We start from the raw sequence: 24,840 nt of genomic DNA on the forward strand, positions 1-24,840 counted from the left end.
CAAAATAGCGTGTGCACATTATCTCAGGAAAAGCTTCGAGACCGAAATAAAATTTTCAAATTTGACTTGAGGGGAAGGGCAGACGTATATAAAAAGGAACCATGGATCCAGGCTATCAAAATCGTAGATCTGCAACACCTTGAAAGGACCTCCATATTTTGTGTTTTAGAGGGGGATAAGTGGCCAACAAATGTGCTTATCAAATTCGCCCAAAAGTTGTGGCTTTATTAGCCCCACCGGAACTTTGAATATGTTCATAGTGAGTAGAAAGGCCCCTATTGATCCGAGCGGGAGTCCAAATATGGGCATAGAGTCTGACGGGGACCGGAGTCAATGACCTAAATTTCCAAAGGTGGATTATTGTTTCCAGGCAAAGTTTTAATGTCTTTGGAGTTTGTCCAGCAGAATTGTCTCCGGGACGAAGTTTATTAATATCTTTGTAGTTCGACCAGAAGAATTGTTTCCGGCGAATGTTTTGATCTTAGAGACGATCTTACATGTCGTTATTTCATTAAAAATATCTTATGCATTATTTTGTTAAGTGTTCATTATTTTTAGGGTATGCTAGAACGTCAAACGTTCAGAATATCTATTAAAAAGGTCAGAGATGTAAGAAAAAGAATTTTTAGAGATAAAGATACTACTAGCAGGCTCAATTTTTCATAGAAGATAGAAAAGTTCCAGATCTCTTCTGAATTTTACCAAAGAACACAATTCATTTCTAATTTCACCAGAGAAAATAAAAAGCTTCCACTTCAGTTTTAAGTTCACCAAGACAGAAAAATTTAAAGTTCACTTCTAAATTTTTCCGTAGAAGATAGGAAAAGTTATACTATGATTGTCATTATTTTCCATGAAGATAAAAAGTTTCACTTCAATTCAAAATTTCCTTAAATCCGATACCGACCTTTCCCAATGAATCAGATTTAAAGATCAGCTTGAAATATTTCCCATGAAGAAAAAAAGTGCAACTTTAATTCTGAATTTTATCAATGAAAAAGAAATAAGTTATTGATCATTTCTATTTTCCCAAAATAATAAAAAAATTTTCTACTTCAGTTCAGATTTTTCTCAAACAGATGAAAAAATTTAAAATACTGTTCCAAATTTTTCATAGAAGATAGAAAAGTTCAAGTTCTCTTCTGAATTTTACCAAAGAACAAAATTCAATTCTAATTTGCCCCAGAGAAAATAAAAAGCTTCCACGTCAGTTTTAAGTTAACCAAGACATAAAAAATTTAAAGTTCACTTCTAAATTTTTCCGTAGAAGATAGGAAAAGTTATACTATGATTGTGATTATTTTCCATGAAGATAAAAAGTTTCACTTTAATTCTAAATTTTCTTAAATCTTAAAATGACATGAAATATGCTTACGGCTCTACCAATCGTACTCTGTGCTTGTTCATAGACACGACACGGCTTTCCCACTGATACTCTATGGCAGGTTATCGACACTAGCGAGTTTTAATTCTATATTCAATTCTATATTTAATTCTATTCAATTCTATTGCATGCATTAAATCAGTATTTTTTACGCAGTGGAAGGATCAACACACAATTCATATCTGTAAAAAGTGAAGATGAATTATTCGACGAAAGTATGTGCACATGATAAAATCATCGTCGTGTTGAATGCTGACAAGGAGAAATACCTGAACTATGAAACGAGTGCAAGTGGAGATCTTATTGGGAATGTATGCCTACGTTGTCATGCCAATGAGGAGTTAAATTCCTTTGGTGTACCCAAGAATTTCCATCATGCAAGTGGTGGATATGCGAGAGTAACATTACCAGAGAAATTAGTAGTCAAAGAGAATGCCAACTTAAAAATAATAGTTGATGAAGAGGGACAACTTCTAGCAAATGGTTCTGGTAGCATGTTAGCCGTTGATAGATCTTATCGATATCTTTCCGGTGTTAGCATTCGAATGAAAGCAAAAGGAAAAAGAAGACATGCATACAGCTGCATCAATATCATAAATCATATCATGTCAATGTGCCAAAACTGCTATCTATGTAAAAATAATATGACAATAGACAGTGAAATCGCAGGCAGAATAAAAAGGACATTAGCAGACAATATCATCAATGAATATAAAGATGAATTGACAGAAAGTGAAGCGCAAGTGTACTAATAATGTATAATAATGTATTTAACATATTTTTATATTAATATTCTACATGTCGTTATTTCATTAAAAATATCTTATGCATTATTTTGTTAAGTGTTCATTATTTTTAGGGTATGCTAGAACGTCAAACGTTCTGAATATCTATTAAAAAGGTCAGAGATGTCAGAAAAAGAATTTTAGAGATAATAATACTACTAGCAGGCTCACTTTTTCATAGAAGATAGAAAAGTTCAAGTTCTCTTCTGAATTTTACCAAAGAACACAATTACGTTACCTACGTAGCCTACGTACGCGCGCGTACGTAGGCTAGCCTAACCTAACCTAACTTAACCTGACCTAACTTAATCTTGCCATACCTAACCTAATTTAATCTTTTTACCATGTTTAAGTTAGGTTAGGTTAGCTTATCATGAGCACTCATGATAATTTAACCTAACCTAGCCTAACTTAAACATGGAGAAATGTTTCTAATTATTTATTAATATTTATTTATACCTAACCTAACCTAACCAATTGTTTTTGGTGGTTAGATGAATGAACTGAATATAAGAAAAATTAGAAATAGAGTGAAACTTTTTATCTTCATGGTAAATAATCACAATCATAGTATAGCCATTCCTATCTTCTATGGAAAAATTTAGAATTGAACTTTAAATTTTATTTCTTTGAGAAATTATGAACTGAAATGGAAGCTTTTTCATTTTCGTTGGTAAATTTCAGAATTGAGCTAACTTTTTTTTTCTCCTCTCTAAGAAAATTCAAAAGAGAACTTGTACATTTTACACTTCTTCAAGAAAACTTAGAATTAAAGTGAAACTTTTTATCTTCATGAAGAATATTCACAATCAAAGTATATTTGAGAAAAATCTGAATTGAAGTGGAAAATTTTATATTATTTTAGGAAAATAGAATTGATCAATAACTTATTTCATTTTCATTGAGAAAATTCAGAATCGAAGTTGAACTTTTCTTTTTCCGGGAAAATATTTGGAACAGAACTTTAAATTTTTTCATCTCTTTGAGAAAGGTCGGAATTGAATTTAAAAAAATTTAGAATTAAAATGAAACTTTTTATCTTCATGGAAAATAATCACAATCATAGTATAACTTTTCCTATCTTCTATGGAAAAAATTTAGAACTGAACTTTAAATTTTTTATGTCTTGGTGAACTTAAAACTGATGTGGAAGCTTTTTATTTTCTCTGGAGAAATTAGAATTGAATTATGTTCTTTGGTAAAATTCAGGTGAGAACTTGAACTTTTCTATCTTCTATGGAAAATTTGGAACAGTATTTTAAATTCTTTCATCTGTTTGATAAAAATCTGAACTGAAGTGGAAAATTTTTATATTATTTTGGGAAAATAGAAATGATCAATAACTTATTTCATTTTCATTGAGAAAATTCAGAATCGAAGTTGAACTTTTCTTCACTTCTTTGAGAAAAATTTAAAATTGAAGTGAAACTTTTAATCTTCATAGGAAATAATCACAATCATAGTATAACTTTTCCTATCTTCTATGTAAAAATTTAGAACTGAACTTTAAATTTTTTATGTCATGGTGAACTTAAAACTGAAGTGGAAGCTTTTTATTTTCTCTGGAGAAATTAGAATTGAATTGTATTCTTTGGTAAAATTCAGAAGTGAACTTGAATATTCACGATCAAAGTATAACTTTTCCAATCTTCTATGAAAAATTTGGAACAGAACTTTAAATTTTTTTCATGTCTATGTGAAAAGTCGGAACTGAATTTAAGAAAATTTAGAATTAAAGTGAAACTTTTTATCTTCATGGTATATAATCACAATCATAGTATAACTTTTCCTATCTTCTGCGGAAAAATTTAGAACAGAACTTTAAATTTTTTATGTCTTGGTGAACTTAAAACTGAAGTGGAAGCTTTTTATTTTCTCTGGAGAAATTGGAATTGAATTGTGTTCGTTTGTAAAATTCAGAAGAGAACTTGAACTTTTCTATCTTCAATGAAAAATTTGAAAGTATTTTAAATTTTTCATCTCTTTGAGAAAAATCTGAACTGAAGTGAAAAATTTTTATATTATTTTGGGGAAATAGAATTGATCGATAATTTATTTCATTTTCATTAAGAAAATTCAGAATCGACGTTGTACTTTTCTTCTTCCGGGAAAATATTTGGAACAGAACTTTACATTTTATGATCTCTTTGAGAAAAGTCGGAACTGGATTTAAGAAAATTTAGAATTAAAGTGAAACTTTTTATCTTCATATAAAATAATCACAATCATGGTATAACTTTTCCTATCTTCTACGGAAAAATTTAGAACTGAACTTTAAATTTTTTATGTCTTGGTGAACTTAAAACTGAAGTGGAAGCTTTTTATTTTCTCTGGTGAAATTAGAATTAAATTGTGTTTTTTGTTAAAATTCAGAATAGAAGTTGAACTTTTCTATCTACAACGAAAAATTTGGAACATTATTTTAAATTTTTTCATCTTTCTGAAAAAAATCTGAACTGAAGTGAAAAATTTTTATATTATTTGGAAAAATAGAAATGATGAATAACTTATTTTATTTTAATTAGGAAATTTCAGAATCGAACTTGAACTTTTCTTCTTCCAGAAAAATATTTGGAACAGAACTTTAAATTTTTTCATCTCTTTGAGAAAAGTCAGAATTGAATTTAAAAAAATTTTGAATTAAAGTGAAACTTTTTATCTTCATAGAAAATAATCACAATCATGGTATAACTTTTCCTATCTTCTACGGAAAAATTTAGAACTGAACTTTAAATTTTTTATGGCTTGGTGAACTTAAAGCTGAAGTGTAAGCTTTTTATTTTCTCTGGTGAAATTAGAATTGAATTGTGTTCTTTGGTAGAATTCAGAAGAGAACTTGAACTTTTCTATCTTCTAAGAAAAATTTGAACAGAACTTTAAATTTTTTCATCTCTATGTGAAAAGTCGGAACTGAATTTAAGAAAATTTAGAATTAAAGTGAAACTTTTTATCTTCATGGTAAATAATCATAATCATAGTATAACTTTTCCTATCTTCTATGGAAAAATTTAGAACTGAACTTTAAATTTCTTATGTCTTGGTGAACTTGAAATCGAAGTGGAAGCTTTTTATTTTCTCTGGAAAAATTAGAGTTGAAGTATGTCCTTTGGTAAAATTCAGATAAGAACTTGAACTTTTCTATCTTCTAAGAAAAATTTGGAGCAATATTTTAAATTTTTTCATCTCTTTGAGAAAAATCTAAATTGAAGTGGAAAATTTTATAATATTTTGAGAAAATAGAATTGATCAATAACTTATTTCATTTTCATTGAGAAAATTCAGAATCGAAGTTGAACTTTTCTTCTTCCGGGGAAATATTTGGAACAGAAATTTAAATTTTTTCATATCTTTGAGAAAGGTTGGAACTGAATTTAAGAAAATTTAGAATTAAAGTGAAACTTTTTATCTTCATAGAAAATAATCACAATCATGGTATAACTTTTCCTATCTTCTACGGAAAAATTTAGAAGTGAACTTTAAATTTTTTATGTCTTGGGCCTTTTCTTCTTCCGGGAAAATATTTGGAACAGAAATTTAAATTTGACTCTTTGAGAAAGGTCGGAATTGAATTTAAGAAAATTTAGAATTAAAGTGAAACTTTTTATCTTCATGGAAAATAATCACAATCATAGTATAACTTTTCCTATCTTCTACGGAAAAATTTAGAAGTGAACTTTAAATTTCTCATGTCTCGGTGAACTTAAAACTGATGTGTAAGCTATTTATTTTCTCTGGTGAAATTAGAATTGAAGTGTGTTCTATGGTAAAATTAAGAAGAGAACTTGAACTTTTCTATCTTCTATGAAAAAGTGAGCCTGCTAGTAGTATCATTATCTCTAAAATTCTTTTTCTGACATCTCTGACCTTTTTAATAGATATTCTGAACGTTTGACGTTTTAGAATACCCTAAAGATAATGAACACTTAACAAAATAATGCATAAGATATTTTTAATGAAATAACGACATGTAGAATATTAATATAAAAATATGTTAAATACATTATTTTACATTATTAGTACACTTGCGCTTCACTTTCCGTCAATTCATCTTTATATTCATCGATGATATTGTCTGCTAATGTCCTTTTTATTCTGCCTGCGATTTCACTGTCTATTGTCACATTATTTTTACATAGATAGCAGTTTTGGCACATTGACATGATATGATTTATGATGTTGATGCAGCTGTATGCATGTCTTCTTTTTCCTTTTGCTTTCATTCGAATGCTAACACCGGAAAGATAGCAATAAGATCTATCAACGGCTAACATGCTACCAGAACCATTAGCTAGAAGTTGTCCCTCTTCATCAACTATTATTTTTAAGTTGGCATTCTCTTTGACTACTAATTTCTCTGGTAATGTTACTCTCGCATATCCACCACTTGCATGATGGAAATTCTTGGGTACACCAAAGGAATTTAACTCCTCACTGGCATGACAACGTAGGCATACATTCCCAATAAGATCTCCACTTGCACTCGTTTCATAGTTCAGGTATTTCTCCTTGTCAGCATTCAACACGACGATGATTTTATCATGTGCACATACTTTCGTCGAATAATTCATCTTCACTTATTACAGATATGAATTGTGTGTTGATCGTTCCACTGCGTAAAAAATACTGATTTAATGCATGCAATAAACTCAGTAGTGTCGATAACCTGCCATAGAGTACCAGTGGGAAAGCCGCGTCGTGTCTATGAACAAGCACAGAGTACGATTGGTAGAGCCGTAAGCATATTTCATGTCATTTTAAGATTTAAGAAAATTTAGAATTTTAGTGAAACTTTTTATCTTCATGGAAAATAATCTCAATCATAGTATAACTTTTCCTATCTTCTACGGAAAAATTTAGAATTGAACTTTAAATTTTTTATGTCTTGGTGAACTTAAAACTGACGTGGAAAATATTTGAAACAGAACTTTAAATTTTTTCATCTCTTTGAGAAAAGTCGGAACTGAATTTAAGAAAATTTAGAATTAAAGTGAAACTTTTTATCTTCATAGAAAATAATCACAATCATAGTGTAACTTTTCCTATCTTCTATGGAAAAATTTAGAACTGAACTTTAAATTTTTTATGTCTTGGTGAACTTAAAACTGACGTGGAAGCTTTTTATTTTCTCTGGAGAAATTAGAATTGAATTATGTTCTTTGGTAAAATTCAGAAGAGAACTTGAACTTTTCTATCTTCTATGAAAAATTTGGAACAGAACTTTAAATTTTTTCATCTCTTTGAGAAAAAGCTGAACTGAAGAGGAAATTTTTATATTAGTTTGTGTAAATAGAAATGATCAATAACTTATTTCATTTTTATTGAGAAAATTCAGAATCGAAGTTGAACTTTTTTTCTTCCGGGAAAATAATTGGAACAGAACTTTAAATTTGACTCTTTGAGAATGATCGGAATTGAATTTAAGAAAATTTAGAATTAAAGTGAAACTTTTTATCTTCAGGGAAAATAATCACAATCATAGCATAACTTTTCCTATCTTTTACGGAAAAATTTAGAAGTGAACTTTAAATTTTTATGTCTTGGTGAACTTAAAACTGAAGTGGAAGCTTTTTATTTTCTCTGGTGAAATTAGAAATGAATTGTGTTCTTTGGTAAAATTCAGAAGAGATCTTGAACTTTTCTATTTTCTATGAAAAATTGAGCCTTCTAGTAGTATCTTTATCTCTAAAAATTCTTTTTTTTACATCTCTGACCTTTTTAATAGATATTCTGAACGTTTGACGTTCTAGCATACCCTAAAAATAATGAACACTTAACAATATAATGCATAAGATATTTTTAATGAAATAACAACATGTAGAATATTAATATAAAAATACGTTAAATACATTATTATACATTATTAGTACACTTGCGCTTCACTTTCCGTCAATTCATCTTTATATTCATTGATGATATTGTTTGCTAATGTCGTTTTTATTCTGCCTGCGATTTCATTGTCTATTGTCACATTATTTTTACATAGACAGCAGTTTTGGCATATTGACAAGATATGATTAATGACATTATTGCAGGAGTATGCTTGTCTTCTTCTTGTTCTCTTTAAAATAATAATACCCGAAAGATGATGATAGGATGTATCAACAGGTAATGTGTTACCAGCAACAGTAGCAAGGAGTTGTTCCCGATCATCGACAATTATTTTTAAGTTTGCATTCTCTTTGAGCACTAATTTCTCTGGTAATGTTACTTTCGCATATCCACCGTTTACACGATGGAAATTCTTGGGTACTCCAAAGAAATCTAACTTCTCGCTGTCATGACAACGCATGCATACATTTCCAATAGTGTTACCACTTGCACTCGTTTCATAGTTCAGGTATTTCTCCTTGTCAGCATTCAACACGACGTTGATTTTTTCATGTGCACATACTTTCGTCGAATAATTCATCTTCACTTTTTTACAGATATGAGTTGTGTGTTTATCCTTCCACTGCGTAAAAAATACTGATTTAATGCACGCAATAAACTAGGTAGTGTCGATAACCTGCCATAGAGTACCAGTGGGAAAGCCGCGTCGTGTTTATGAACAAGCACAGTGTACGATTGGTAGAACCGTAACCATATTTCATGTCATTTTAAGATACGTAAAAAAGTTAAAAAAATACCATGTTAAAAAAATTCAAAAATTATTTTTAAAAAATGGGAGGGGATGGGGTTCCGGTTGTCTTTGGGGGCTCGAGGGGCATAAGGGGGATCGGGGGCCTTTGGGATTGGGGTAGGGGACCTCACGACACTGTTCAAATGGAACTTGTGTATTATACCGACCACAGAGTTTCACCCTCAAATCCTCTTTTAAAACATCTTCTAAAATCATCTTTTAAAATGTCTCTAACTGTTTTTCCGAAATAATTCCCTAAAATGCCTAAAACAGTTTTGCCCATTTCAACTTGTAAAATGGGTTTAGGATGGACATTAAGAAAATAAATTGTTCTGAAAACATATAATAAAGCCTTAAAAAAGTATTAAAAAATGGGGGCCCGGGGGACCCTTTGGGAACCTGGGGGACCTTTGAGGACCGGGGGCTTCCTTCGGGGTTGGGGTAGGGGGATGGGGCCCCTTTGGGGTTGGGGTAGAGGACCTCACGACACTGTTCAAATGGAACTTGTGTATTACAACGACCACACTCAAAACCTTTTCTAAAACATCTTCTAAAATCATCTTTTAAAATGTCTCTAACTGTTTCGCCGAAATAATTCCATAAAATGTCTAAAACGGTTTCGCCCAAATAATCCCTAAACGTAATTTCTGCATGTTCCTTTTGTTTTTGGCATCCCTGCGCTGTCACATTTGAAATTACTAGGAAACCCTTTCCAGCGTTAAACTCTTCGTCTCTAAGATCAAAACATTCGCCGGAAACAATTCTCCTGGTCGAACTCCAAAGATATTAATAAACTTCGTCCCGGAGACAATTCTGCTGGACAAACTCCAAAGACATTAAAACTTTGCCTGGAAACAATAATCCACCTTTGGAAATTTAGGTCATTGACTCCGGTCCCCGTCAGACTCTATGCCCATATTTGGACTCCCGCTCAGATCAATAGGGGCCTTTCTACTATGGTGAAGTAGCAAGGTAAATCGAAAAATAGTATATTCACTCAAGCTATCAGAACAACATATTCGTAAAGTCTCGGAAACAACTTTGAAGATTAATCTATAACTTTCAGGGAGTGTTAGAGAAGGGCAGGGGCATTGAAAATATTATCGTTAGGGCTTGCAATAGGAGTGCGTAAACATTTTTCTCCTAAAATTTGGTTCGCCCGAAAAATTTCCTGTAGTTTTTCTTAAAAATTCGTTAGTTATATACGTAACCTATTGGGTCAAGGGAACCTGAATACTTTTGATCATTCAACACTCAAAGAATAAAATATTCGAGGCCTACAAATTGGGGCCTTAAATTTCGGTTGTCCATTCGGCTTGAAAATATCAGTTCATAAGTTTCTTGTCCAGATAGACCCCTGTGCAGAAAAATATTCGAACTTACTTTCGCTCTCTCGTTCCGTAGCCCCCCCCCCCCCAAGTTTTTTCTCTCTGGTAGGCTTTTAACTTACAGGGCATGCAGAGCGGGCCAGACTCACCTGAATGATAGTAAAAATGTTCTGAATGTTGGTTGTATTTACATTTGACCTGAGTCTGGGCCAACATTTTTTTTTTTTCAGAATGAATTAGGCGTACAAGATATTAACACAAAGACAAGGGGGCCTAAATGATGACGAAAGTCAGGAAAAAACTGCCATGTTGGTCCAAAAATGCCCAAAAACAGACCCAGAAACTTTCATGGTAATTAGACTGGACCTAGGGACTCTTAATAAGGACAATACATTTTTTCAAGAAAACGTGGTTATATGGTTCCTAACGCAAAAACACTAAATTTTTAAAAATTTTCAATAGCCTGATCTGCATTAAGATTTTGGGCCATGTAGACACCTCAGTTAAAATTTCAGGAATAAGGGAAACATTTTTTTAAACATTGAAACATTTTTTTTCTTGAGGGATGAATTGGACCAATCTGACGGGTTATGCTTTCCTAACTTCCCCTTCGTGGGCAGATATGGCCAAATCAATCAATAAATCTCCATGATTATTTTTTTGTCTGTAAACATTTTGTTCTTGTTTTTTTTCGAGTTGTAAAATTGCGCAAACTCAAGAGTTCTTGTCATATATTATGTTTCTCGCATCTTCAACAGTCAGTGTTAAACTTGAGTTCCGTCATTAAAGATGTGATAATCATGACAGGGAAAAATACATCGTTTGCAGATACTTATACAGTTCTATTAAACAAAGAAATTGCCTCCTGCCCTAAATCGGTGAATTGGAGCCAAAAAGTGTTTCTTTATATTACCTCTGCCATATTTTTAATATTAACTGTTTCAACAGTATGTGTGATCCTAAGTCTTATGAAAGTGCAATATCTAGAAGAAAAAGTAGATACATTGCAAAAGGAAGTATGTGAACTTAAAGATGTCATTAAAGACATTACACATGGAAGAGATTATCCGGATCTTTCCAAAGTATGTTTAATTCTACTAGCCCTTGCTTGATATATTCCTAATCATAGCCTGATTTTATGCTGACCAATAAACTACACAGTGGCTTAGCCAGGGTCGTTTTTTTGTAATCGAAACTTTGAATTTCATCAAAATGTACCAAAAATAAAAAGGCTCGGTACCTATCTGTTAGCCAGTACACACTCGAGAATTGGGATCTACAGGTACGGGGTTGAAACAATTGAGACGCTTGGGAGATAAATAGGATATACATAATTTGGACAGTATATTAGCACATTAGGGGGGGGGGGTTAAGTATAGCGGGGCTGCGGGCAAAATGTAACCTAACCAAAATACCAACTAAACATTTATTACAATATAGCTACAATGTAGTTTTCCCATGAGCCGAAGCTAATTGTTTCCGTATACAAACAGCAATAAACCGATTACTGTCTAATTTTATAGATCCATATTCTCGAGTGTGTACTAGCTAACGGATTAGTACCAAGGGTTCATTTAGTCGTGTATGCTATTAAAAAAAAAACTTTCAGTTCAAATGTTTTGAAAAGTAATTAGTAAGTAACACTTGCAATGGGTAACTTTTTTGTAATTTAAAATGGCTATAGGAAAGCACTAATCATAATTTGGCGTAAAGAACAGAGGATTGGGATTCAGGGAGGCGACAACTTCCCGTCAAACACAAGGTAATTTCCCCTTGCTTTCAGTTTTAGTGTCAGTCTTTACTTTTTTTGAAAAAGAACTTGTGTTTAGCCTATTTCTTTAGTTGTCGCTGATAACAAAGATCACTCTGTGATTATCGTTCATTAACATGAACAATTAACAGTGAACGGTAAGCCACTAAACATTGACAAACATGGACTTGCCTAACTTTGTGTTACGAAAGTGAGACTTTTCCGAAAAATCTACAGCACGAAAAAGGCCCATGGATAGTCGATCGAGCGTCATAACTTTGCCAAGTCTTCATTTATTTGGTTTTAAAGTATTTAGAATCCTTTGTGTTAACTTGAAAAAATCCCAATCCCAGTATAGCTTAAAATTCTGCTCAATTCCTTATTTTTTGTGTTCTCAATTAGTCAAAGAAAAGTCAACTAAAACTGAAATTAAGGAAAAATATATTACTTCGGTGTTAATGCGCATTTGGGACTCTTAAGACGGAAACATATTGAGAATTAAAGAAAATTTTAGTTAACACACTTTTATGCCGCTTCCACTATACTTCACCCCTCCCCCTAATGTGCAGTTATATAGCCCAAATTATATATTTCCTGTGTTTTCCGTATTTTGATTTCGTCAGTGTTGATTCAATTTACGGGTATTGAAATTTACGGGTATTTGAAAAAAGAGTGACACTTCAAAAAATGCATGGGAAATATATAATTTGGGCTATAATTTTGCATATAATGGGTAGGGGGGGGGGGGGGGGGTAAAGTTAGGGGAAGTGCCTTCAAAAGGTGTTAACTACAATTTTTCTGCATATTATGAAGTAAGAATTGTTTTCTTAACATGTTTACTTCTCAATAGCTCTTGTGCGTTAATTTACTACCATTTTTTCCAAAGTTAAGGCAGGCAAGAGGCTTGAAACGCCATTCTATGCCAAACGCAGTACAAAATGATATTGCAGGTGTCTAAAGGGCATTTCGCTTTTTAAGACCTACATTATTATCTTTACTTAAAGTTCATTTTTGTTAGACTAACTTCATTTGGCTAGCCGTCTATAGTAAATGTTTCTAAAAGCAATGCGTTTATCAATTTGATATACATTATTGAAGTTTTTTGTTCAAGTTTATATTTCCTTGTCTTTTGAAGTTAATTCTTCTTAGAACTTTCGGTCAGCTCTTTAGTTTACTTTATATCTTTTAATTATTAAATTAAAAAAACAAGTTTTTTTAACTGAAAGTAAGCAGCGACATTAAAACTTAAAACGAACAGAAATTATTCTGTATATGAAAGGGGCTGCCCCCTCCTCAACGCCTCGCTCTTTACGCTAAAGTTTTTCATTGTTAAAAAAAATAGATTTGTGAGAAAGTCAAACTTTAGCTTAAAGAGGGAGGCGCTGAGGAGGGGACAGTCCCTTTCATAATACCGAATAATTTCTGTTCGTTTTAAGTTTTAATGTCGCTCCTTACTTTCAGTTAAAAAAAACTTGTTTTTTTATTTAATTTTTGAACGTTTTAGAATAAATGCAGGTTTTGATCTTGGCTCACCGTACATGAATAATTAAAACAAAATTTTCATATTAATTTACTTTTATTTAGTTAAATGGCTTTCTCGAAATTGTTTAATTTTATTTACGAACGTTTTTATTAGTAATAAATATACGTAACTTACGATACGTAAAGAACTTCTATATTCATATATTTTTAATACATATATTAGGGGGTTCGCCCCCTAGTCAATACCTTGCCCTTTATGCGAAAGTTCGAATTTTGTTCCAATTCTTTAAAAATGACCGCTTAATCACAAAGGCCGTTAATTAGAATAAATAGCTCTTATGAAAGTACTAAAAAATCTTTGGCTTAAAGAGTGAAGTATTGACTAGGGAGTCAACTCATTCATATATGTAATATTTTCTTTTCATTTTAAGTTTTGATGTTGCTGCTGTTGCAGTTGAAAAACTTGTTTTTTTATATTTAATTTCTGATCTTTTTTTAAATAATGCTGGGAAGTCCGGCGTCTCCTTCATAGCAATGTCCCTTCCCCCATGAAAAATTACTTCGTGTAAAGATCCTCCCACATAACCCCCGACCCCTCCCCCCCCCACTACCAGGAAAAATCTCCCCTGAAAACGTCTGTATACTTCCCAATAACCAATACTATATGTTAACATTGGGTAAAATTCATGAGTTTCAGCCCTCTCCCCGGGAACTTCGGGGGATTAAGTCATCCTAAAAGACATACTTATAATATTTTCGAACATGCTGAACAAAATGGCTATCTCAAAATTTTGATCAGGTGACTTTGGGAAAAAAATGAGCGTGGGAGGGGGCCTAGTTGCCCCCCATTTTTTTCGGTCACTTAAAAAGGGCACTAGAACTTTTAATTTCCATTCCAATGAGCCCTCCCACGATATACTAGGATCACTGGGTCGATACGATCACCCCTGGGGAAAAAAACAAACAAAAAAATAAACACGCACCCGTGATCTTTCTTCTGGCAAAAAATGAAAAATTCCACATTTTTGTAGATAGGAGCTTGAAACCTCTACAATATGGTTCTCTGATACGTGGAATATGATGGTGTGATTTTCATTAAGGTTCCATAACTTTTAGGGGGTCTTTCCCCCTTTTTTCGAAAATCAGCCAAATTTCCTCAGGCGCGTAACTTTTGATGGGTAGGACTAAACTTGCTGAAACTTATATATTTGAAATCAACATTAAAATCTGATTCTTTTGATGTATCTATTTGTATCAAAATACCGTTTTCTAGAGTTTTGGTTACCATTGAGCCGGGTCGCTTCTTACTTACAGTGTGTTACCACGAACTGTTTGATTTTGTCAGCCGCCAGCATTGGTAATCCTATATTATTTGATTTATATCACAACCGGTTTATACTGTTAATAGTTACATTACATGAATTAAGAAACATTTTGCAGTAATAGTTGATTTATACCCTTAATCTGTATATGGTTATACTCTTGGGGTATATTTGACTTCTTTGACAGAAGTCAAAGAAGTCATTTCTATTTTTGGGAGATGGGGAGGGAATGAACGATAGCTAGAGATTTCACTAAGAATGGGCAGGACAGAAAAATCGTGTTTTTTTTTCACAAATTGAATTACAACAGCCGTTATGTATGCTTAATTTGTCAATTTCAAACTTGCTGGGGATGGTCTTTGTCCAATAGCTTTGTTTTAAATTATGCAAGGATATAATTAAATGGAACGTAAATTGAACACAAAAAAGCGATTACAAATTAATTTCGGTCCTTGTTTAGAATCCGGTAAGTATTCGAGAATTGTATTGCGAAGGTACCCGGTATTTCATATGAGACAATGTATAAACAAAGGGTTTCTTAATCCGGGAACTATATTTAAACATTAGTTTTTTGAGGTTTAGGGGGAATAAAAGGTACCTAGGTTGGGCTATGTTAGGTTACGGATTTAATATATGTTATGCTTTACCCCACCCCCTAATGTTTAGATATATAGCCCAAATTTGTTTCTGAACTATTATATTTTTATCCTATTTTGTTTTATTTCATTGGCATTAACGAGACTTCACTTCTAGAGTACTTACCGGATTCTAAACAAGTACCTTAATTTCTGCTCAAATACGAGGCACTTTGACAAGGAAAAACATTATTGAGTTTGGGGGCATTCAAAAAACCTCTGCTGTCCTCTAATTTAAGTGCTCAACTGTTCCACAACTGTAGTTGTTATAGCGAAAAAAAGAAAGAAAAGAATGAGATGAGTCTTCTTTTGTAACCATAACAGTTGCTTTGTAAGGAAATTTTGGTTCTTCTACCCAGGCACCAGGGGCGCAATTTTGTCCGGATTCTAGGGGAAAATGACTGTGCAAAATGAAAAATGAGTCATATAGTACAGTAAAGGCAATGGTATACTGAAGAAAACTGATCTGTTTCTGTGGATGCTTGAATTATGTTGACTTGCCTCAGTTTTGACCTGATCTTTAAAAACGCTAAATTTCAGCTGGGGGAGGGGGGTAAAAGAGGGTCTGGAGGATCAGTTTTCTTCCTGCCCCAAAACAAATTACTTCCCTGTCAGGCACTTATTCACAATATCTTCGACGGAAGAGAGTTTAATTTGGAAGAGAACAAACAAATTATGCTAATTATGCATTAGCTGATACCCACGCGATATATTGAGCTAAAGGAAAAACTAGTCAAACCGGTATTTGCCAATAGAGAATTGGGTCGCAAACTGTGGTTTGTCATTGCGTTTACAATATCTAAACTAATGGTTTTTGGGGTTTAGGGGGAAAAGGTACTTAGGTTACGTTACGTTACGTATTTAATGTGCGCTATGCTTTACCCCCCCCCCCTCTAATGTGCAAATATATAGCCCAAATTTGTTTGTAAACTATTATATTTTCATCTTATTCTGTGTTGTTTCATTAGCATTAACCAAACTTGACTTCTGGCGTGGGTATCAGCAAATGCGTAAGTACCCGAATTATATACATATGTGGAGAGCTGTTGTGGCAAAGTCTTGCAATTGTTGGCATTTCTGGCGGGGCCAGACCCTAAAACTCCCTCGTACTGGCTATGTATTTGCTTTTCCATTTGTATCTATCTGGTGGATAATTAGATGTTCTTCTAGCATTTATAGCCTGTGTCCTCCCAAAACGGAAAACCTCATGGTAATTTCCCTTACAAAGACCGAGGGGCTGCCGATTTTCAGAAATCATATAGAAGAGGTGGCGCATGCTCAAGGGCGTAACCAAGGGGTTTGGGGGGTTTTACCCCCCCCCCCGAAATGTTTGTCTAACTCGTAAAAACGTAAAAAATGGATATAAACAAATGTTTTTTTTAGTTTTTTTTATGTAACCCCCCCCCCCCCCCGAAAAAAATCTTTGAGTATCCCCCCCTGAAAAAAACCCTGGGTACGGCCTTGAGCATGCCAAGAGTGGAAAAAATGTGCCAAGTCTGAAGGAAATGTGCCAAGTGTTGCGCGGGCCGGACAACGCATGGTGGAACTGCGCCAACCATGATGTAACTGGGCGGCACACTTGGCATTCCGAGCATGTACACGAGTTGGTGGAAAGTATGCGACCCCTCAAAAAATTGAAATCAGCATAAATTACAAGATAAGCAGCAGGGTGTTATCAATTGGATGATATTTTAAGCCAGCTCCTGACCTAGGAAATTGACCTCAGGGAATGATCTTCTACTTGAGCTAGCTTCTTTAATTCGAAATTTTTAACTAGTAGAAGGCAAAGGCATGCTTAATTTTCCCTAAAAAAAAACTTTTTTTTTCTTTGAGCAACAAGCCCCATCCCATCCATTACCAATTTTCGAAAGGACCAAAAATAGTCCGTTTTTTGCACAACGTCAGCGTTTCGAATATGTACACTTTCAAGTCCTCGAAGAGATGTCACGTCCACCTCGCCTTAAAATGATGTTACGTCCACCTGGCATAGTACGTCCATAGCCCTTTAATTTATTTCAGTGCATGTTTAAATATAATTTCATACTCTAGAGAACAAAAAAAAAAATAAAACCATTAAAAAGTCATGTATGCAAGTCGAAAAGCTCATGATTCAGGTAGGTCCCTTCTATTCTTCTATAATAAAAACCTTTGCAAGGGCTGGACAAAGAAAGATTTGATCTATTAAGCTTCAATTTATATCGAATAACCTAATCTTTACAGGCACTAAGTTTTCTTTAAAAACTTACCAGTCATTGTGATTGTGGGATGAATCAAAGAAGCTATTCACCATAATATATAGTCCAGTCAAGCTGGTATGCAAGAGACATACTGAAGACCTAGGTTGATAAGCTTAAATTTGGATTAAGAAACGTATTCGCCAGGTCAAATTATAAGTTTTAAAAACTACTTTCGTCTTAAGCAGGGGCGAATCTCCAGCATTTTTATTGGGGGGGGGGAAAGAGGGGTCCATGTCTGAATAGTCAAAGGGCATGGGATTTATAATATTTTTTCTCCACATTATTGGGGGGCAACGGCCCCCCCCCTTGCCACCCCCAAACGACGCCGCTGGTCTTAAGAGAACGGGACTATTCGACAATGAATGGTTTCTACCAAAAAGGGAAAGTAGCCATCTTATACAATGAAGCATAATACGCTCATATAAGAGGGTTAATTAGGATCATTTTCATCAGCAAGGACGCACAGAAACTTGGAACCCGTTCAGTGACCTTGAAACCACTTCGTTACGAATCTATTTTATTCTAGAGAATACTTAAACTGAGGCTTATTTACGTTCGATTCTAGAAAATTTTCTTTAAACCATGCATAAGCTATGCATCACAACTTGAAACTTTTCTTATACTTTACGCTGAATATTATTCAGCCTAACTACACAGCCAACTGAAATAGTCCCAGCCCAACTACACAGCTGACTGCACAGTAGTGATCTACTGTGCTTTGTTAATAAATAGACATTTAAACTTTAGTTAAAGGAGCACAGTTCTGAGACTGACAGACCCCTAATATTTATGATAGCATTCATTTGTTGATTTCTTAGAACCGTAACTTTCCTTATCACTTGAATTTGCAAAAAAAAAAAACACTTGCAAAACTTATTTTTACTTTATAATTTGTTCTTAAATTTATCCTCTAAGCCATATCTGCAAGGATGTAATGTTAAAATTTAACAAAAACGATGTTGTTGTGTTCTTATTAATTACCCTTGTTGGATTCCTTGTACCGCTTTTGCAATTTTCTCAATTACCAAAGATAATTATCAATATGCGACAAGAATATTTCTGAACAAAAAAGTTTTAATACCGGTTCACTATCTCCTTAGAATTACATCATAAAAACTGTAATTACCTACAAGTTAGATTCTTGATTACTAAGAAGTATTTGTTGCAGTTGCTTACACATCCACCGACTCAAGCCATGTTTAATTATCTTAGGTTACACAGGTGTGTTTTCGGACAAAAATGCACAAGTTCGTAGCGTGCAACAATTTTTTTCACATTTAACTGGTACTAAGTATCCAAGCGGTCGATCTGCTGTACATGCGAGTAACGGCAATTAAATTTTTATGGCCGAGTAACGGCCATTAAATCTTTATGGCCGAGTAACGGCCATTAAATCTTTATGGCTGACTAACAGCCATTACCTTGCTGGCAGTCCTACGGTTTAATGTGTCAACGTACCACTAGTTTTACTATTGATAGCAAAGTTTTAGTTTTGTCCATTTGTCGAATTACCTTTTTGAAACTTGCTTTCTTTTTTTTTCAATTGAAAGATGCACTGAAAAAGTTTCAGAAAAATATGAAAACAGTGTAATTTACTATTTTTAAGTAAGTTTGAATCAGTCTCATGCTCTAGGAAAAACTCTAAGAATAATTGTAATTTTGGTTTGGTGAACGAATAAGTTTTAAAACTATTAAATCTGATGATATAAATATCACCTTTTGCTTGTCGAAAAATCTTGCGTTTGAAAATTAAAAGAACTTGAACTTAAATGATGAGAGCGAACCTAAACAATCTTTAAGACTGTTTAGGCTGGTAGACTTAGCAACAACACATGTGAACTAAAGACTAGCGATCACGAATATTCTTTAATTCTCCTCAACATGGCTTGAAGCGCCCCCGTGGAAGACCCCGGTTCAGATGGAGGGACAGCCTTACCCAAAACTTCTCCATGATCGGTACTGATCTCCAAAATCAAGTCACGCTTGCGCAGGACCGTTCAGAATGGAGGCAAAGAGTCTCATCTCTCTCTACGCTGGACCACCAGCAGGAGCCTTAAGTCAAGTCAAGTGGGATACCACTGGAGTTCTTGAAGACAAAATTGGATAACTTCCGTATTGACAAAATCAGACAACTGGAGAAACTTTCTTTTTGCAAAAGCCTGTTCGAATTCCTTATCCAGGATACACAAAATATAGTCCACTATTAGAGTGAAACGGTCAAGGGGCATAAAGAAAGATGACGGAACATATAATAACTCACTGAATGAAGTTGGAGAAGAACTCTTCTGCAAATGGTGTTTTTGCAACGATAGAACCTGCAACATCAATTGTCATCGTAATCTTAGAGAAGAAGTGTCAATTATATTAAATAATAATTTAAACGGCGTGGACGAAGTCAGTCTTCACGAGTGGCAGGAAATTATAACTAAAACAAGTTCAATAAAAGCAGCAGGCCGTGACGGGACCTTATGTTTTAGTTTAAAAAGAACAGACTGATAATATAATGTTCCCTATTATGTTGAAAATTATAAATGCTTGTTTAAGATTTCCATATTTCCTTAAGGATGGAAAGTCGCAAATACTTTCATCATCATTAATAAATAGAACAAAAATATAATACTACTGTTTCCTACTACATACCTATTAGCCTATTGTCTAATGCTGGAGAAACTTGTGAACAATGGCAAGATTAGTGTTGAAAATAACCGAATCCTTGTGTTTTACTAATAGTTGGATTTACAATATATAATTTGGCTTTGTAAAGATTAAATCAACAATAGATGTTTTTCGTTATGCTTGGCATGCGGGTATTCTAAAAAAGTTGATCGATAAAAGTTGTCCTGCTGGGATTCTAAAACTAGTTTATAGTAAATTAACTGATAGATTTGTCTGCTTTGAAAAGGTTACTACACTTGAATTTGAAAATTCTTGCCCCCAAGGCGTCATATTTTTTTATTTATCTGGCAGTGGTGCCAATACGGAGGAGGGGCAATTTTCGCCCTTTCCCCTATATTTTGAAAAATATCTCCATTTGGTATGTTCATTGAAGAATACCCTTTATAGGTATTCTCATCGAAAAAAAAACTACCCCCCCCTAATATTTGACCCCCTTCAAACATTTTTGTAAATTGGCACCGATGTTCCCTGATCTATTAGTGTAAATGATCTACTTAAACTAAATACTGATACTGATTTCAAAATTCAAGCTTATGCTCACAATGTGTGCGTGCAATGGGTTCTAAGGTTGCAAGTATTTAAAAACTGGCGACAGAAGTCTTCACAAGTTTTGCTGATTGGGCCACAAATAATGACTTTGATATGACTAAAATCAAGGCATTATTAATTAACACCAATCATAAATCCCCGCCAATTACCCTATAGATTGGCAGTAATATTTAGTGTGTCTTTTGTGTTTTCTGCTGTGTCTATTTACCCTTTTATGATTGCGTCAATCCTTATTTACCGTATATGTAAAATACTGGGTTATCCCTTCAGTCACTAGTAAAGCATCAATCTATTACCAAGAACAAAGGATCAACGAGGTTCTATCTATATTTTCAGCAAAAATCTGAAAGTATGTTTCCTCTAACCCCATTTGGATTTAATGTGCGTTATCTGAGTTATAGATTGAAACAGAAAATTTATAGATTCCTTCCCTATATCGTAGCCCCTCTACACTTTTTCCAAGCATATCCCTTGCAATGATTACGAGTATTTTAAATATAATCATTGGCAACGCGATAGCGTTCATTAAGTAAATTAATTAAAAAACTTTTGGCACAAAATAATTTTTTCAAAGAAAAGTAAAGAACTCCATTAAACAAAAAATGAGCAAAAATAAAATCCAATAATCTACCAAGCGAGAAATTACCACAAATCAGCATCGATAAATGAATGAAACCCAAAACGAACAGAAATTATGATAAATAGCCGAGTCAAACTCAAAACGAGCAAAAATTAACATAAGTTTGGCTCAAAACCCCTATGCCTTCTAAAGGCCAGAACATAATTTTCACTTTACTGAAAACAATATAAATGTTCTTACTTTTATAACTTTAATAAATCAAATAAGATTAACATTTTGATTACTAAATATCAGCATATGTATATTAAACTGACAAAGCTGACAAAGGCATGAGAGGGGGGTTAGTTGCCCTCCAATCACTTTCGACTAATAAAAAGGGCACTAGCCATTTCAATTTCCAATCAGATGAGCCCTTTTTGAAGTTTCTACGACAACGCTTTCTATGAAAACCTTATTTCCCCCAGGGCATAACATATAACCCTTGCCCTGAGAGGTCTTGGGGGGTTGTCATCCTCAAAGACCTAGTTTCCAGAACTTTCAACTACGTTGAACAAAATGGCTATCTCAAAATTTTGATTGGATGTGTTTGGGGAAAAGGAGGGCGTGAGAGGGGGATTAGTTGCCCTCCAATCACTTTCGACTATTAAAAAGGGCACTAGCCCTTTTTTCCAATCGAATGAACCTATTTTGAAGTTTCTGCAACAACACTTTCTATAAAAACCTTATATGCCCCCAGGACATAACTTACAATCCTTACCCTAATGGCTGTGGGGGAGTGCCTTCCTCAAAAACATAATTTCTGTTTGGAAATCAACGACACTGAACAAAATGGCTATCTCAAAATTGTGATTGGATGTGTTTGGGGAAATGGTGGGTGTAGAAGGGGTGTTAGTTGCCTTCCAATCACTTTCGACTATTAAAAAGGGCACTAGCAATTCCAATTTCCAATCGAATGAGCCCTTTTCGAAGTTTCTACGACAACTTCTTCGATACGAAGTGCCCTGATATAAAAAATAAATAAATAATACATTGTGCCAACATCGTTCTTTACTTAGGCACCGCGATTGCGTTGCCTATGAAAAAGGGCTATTTCAATTTCCAATCAAATGAGCTCTTTTGAAATTTCTACAACAACTTTTGTATATAAGTATTATATGCCCCCAGGGCATAACTTACAACCCTTGCACTTACGGCTCTAATGGGGTGATCATTCTAAAAGAACTAGTGTCCAGAACTTTCAACTACGTTGAACAAAATGGATATGTCACACTTTTGATTGGATGTGCTTGGTAAAATGATGTGATTGAGAGGGGTGTTAGTAACAATAAAATAGCTTTCAAATCTTAAAACAGTTACTATCCATTTCAATTTTCAAAAGACTGAGACCTTTTGAAGTTTCTACGTCAACGCTTTCAATAAAAACCTTATATGCCCCCAGGGCATAACTTACAACCCGTGCCCTGAGAGCTGTGGTGGGGAGGGATTCTCATCCTTAAAGACCTAATTTTCAAAACTTTCAACTAGGTTGAATAAAATGGCTATTTTTTCGAATTCCCAATCGAATGAGGCCTTTTCCAAGTTTCTACGACATACATTTTCAATAAAAACCTTATATACCCCAAGGGCATAACTTACAGCCCTTTCCCTGAGGGCTGTGGAGGAGTGTCCTCCTCAAAAACATAATTTCTATCTGGAATTAAACTACGCTGAGCAAAATGGCTATATCAAAATTATTATTGTATGTGTTTGGGGAAATGGTGGGCGTGGAAGGGGTGTTAGTTGCCTTCCAATCATTTTCGACTATCAAAAACGGCACAAGCCACTCCGATTTCCAATTGAAGCAGCCCTTTTCGAAGTTTCTACGACAGCTTCTTCGATACGAAGTGCCCTTCTGTAAAGAAAAAAAAATAATACATGGTGCAAACATCGTTCTTGTATAGCCCCCCAGGGCATAGCTTCAAACCCTTGCCCTGAGGGCTTTGGGGGAATGTCTCCCTCAAAAATATATTTTCTATCTGGAAATCAACTACGCTGAACAAAATGGCTATCTCAAAATTTTGATTGGATGTGTTTGAGGGAACGATGGGCGTCGGGGGGGGGGCTAGTAGTCCTCCAGTCTCTCTCGACTATTAAACAGGCACTAGCCACTCCAATTTCCAATCGAATGAGCCGTTTTCGAAGTTTCTACGACAACTCCTTCTATACGAAATGCCCTGGTATGGAAAAAAATTATAATACATTGTGCCAACATCGTTCTTTACTTAGGCAGCGCTACTGCGCTTCCTATGATAGTGATATGGCTTAAATGTATTACTATTTGTTTTTTCACCTGGCCACTTAGTATGGAAAGAGTGGTCGTTGAAAGTACAGAGGGAACCCCTTCGATTGATGAATGTTCTATCTCCGTTATAGATATTAAAAGTGATAGGAGAAACTTTGCATTTACAAAATCCAAATTTTTAATATCCATTTCGTTCGGACACTCAGAAGTTCTAGTAACTATGCCTCTGGGGATGACATGACGTCCCACAGCCCCCAGGACAAGAGCTGTGAATTATGCAAGTTGTCCTTTTCTTATATATGGACTTATTATTGGGATAGAGGGGTATTGTTTTGATCCTGGGTGCCTAAAAAGGCTAAGTGTATTAAGACGAAACTTTCATGGTATGTTGAAATAAATAAAAGGACACTATGTGCAGGTTGTCCGAAGGTGTTTATGCAGTATCTCAGGAGTGACTGAAGATATTAAGTTGAAACTTGTAGGGAATGTTGAGGAGGAGGTTGAATTAAACCAAAAGATACTAAGGGAATCTAGATTGTCAAGAGGGTGTATCTGGAATATCTCAGTAACGGGTAAGGGTAGTCGGTTGAAATCTTCAGGGCATGTTAAATTCCATCAAAAGACACTATGTGCCTAAAGGTTGTCAAAAGAGGGTATCTGAATTATCTCAGAAATGGGTGAGGGTACTAAGATGGAAATTTTAGGGAATGTTGAATTGGATGTTGAACTAAACTAAAAGACTCTGTGTGCATCCAGGTTGTCAAGGTTGTCAAGAGAACGTACCTACAACATCTATGGTTTGGCTAAGGGTAGGAAGTTTGAACTTTCATGAAATATCGAGGGAATATTGAACTAAATCGAAGGATTATAAGTGCATTCAGGTTGTCAAAATGATATATTTGCAATTATCTACATAAATGCTTAAGGGATTAATTTGAAACTCTCGGGAAATGGTTTCAGGAAAAGTGATTTGAATTGAGTTAAAGATCACTACCTGCATCCAGGTTGTCAAAAGGGCGTGTCTGCAATATCTCAAGAACAGCTAAGGGTATAAATTAACAGCTTATATAAAATGCTCTTTTTTGTGTGCTGAGCAGCTGAAAATTTCAGGCCATGAAGACACATCAATTCAAGGTACAGAACAAAGAGAACCTCAAATGAAAGCAAATCTGGCTGCTTGGATTCTTGACGGCCTATTTTTTTTTTTTTTTT

At 34.2% G+C, this 24,840-nt stretch overlaps 1 protein-coding gene across 1 annotated transcript in view; it reads left to right on the forward strand.

Annotated features, from left to right (window-relative positions):
• The first annotated feature begins 10,892 nt into the window (after positions 1–10,892).
• egr (TNF superfamily member 12 eiger) overlaps positions 10,893–24,840 on the forward strand; it is a 213,445-nt gene continuing 199,497 nt past the window's right edge. Inside the window, exon 1 of the mRNA XM_089104475.1 lies at positions 10,893–11,198. Coding sequence (XP_088960601.1) covers positions 10,917–11,198 — 282 coding nt within the window. The 5' untranslated portion in view covers positions 10,893–10,916. The remainder of the gene's footprint in view (positions 11,199–24,840) is intronic.

This window comes from Artemia sp. Qi Xiang Cuo, chromosome 18 (assembly GCF_049724085.1).
Source record: "Artemia sp. Qi Xiang Cuo chromosome 18, ASM4972408v1, whole genome shotgun sequence".
Taxonomy (NCBI): domain Eukaryota; kingdom Metazoa; phylum Arthropoda; class Branchiopoda; order Anostraca; family Artemiidae; genus Artemia; species Artemia sp. Qi Xiang Cuo.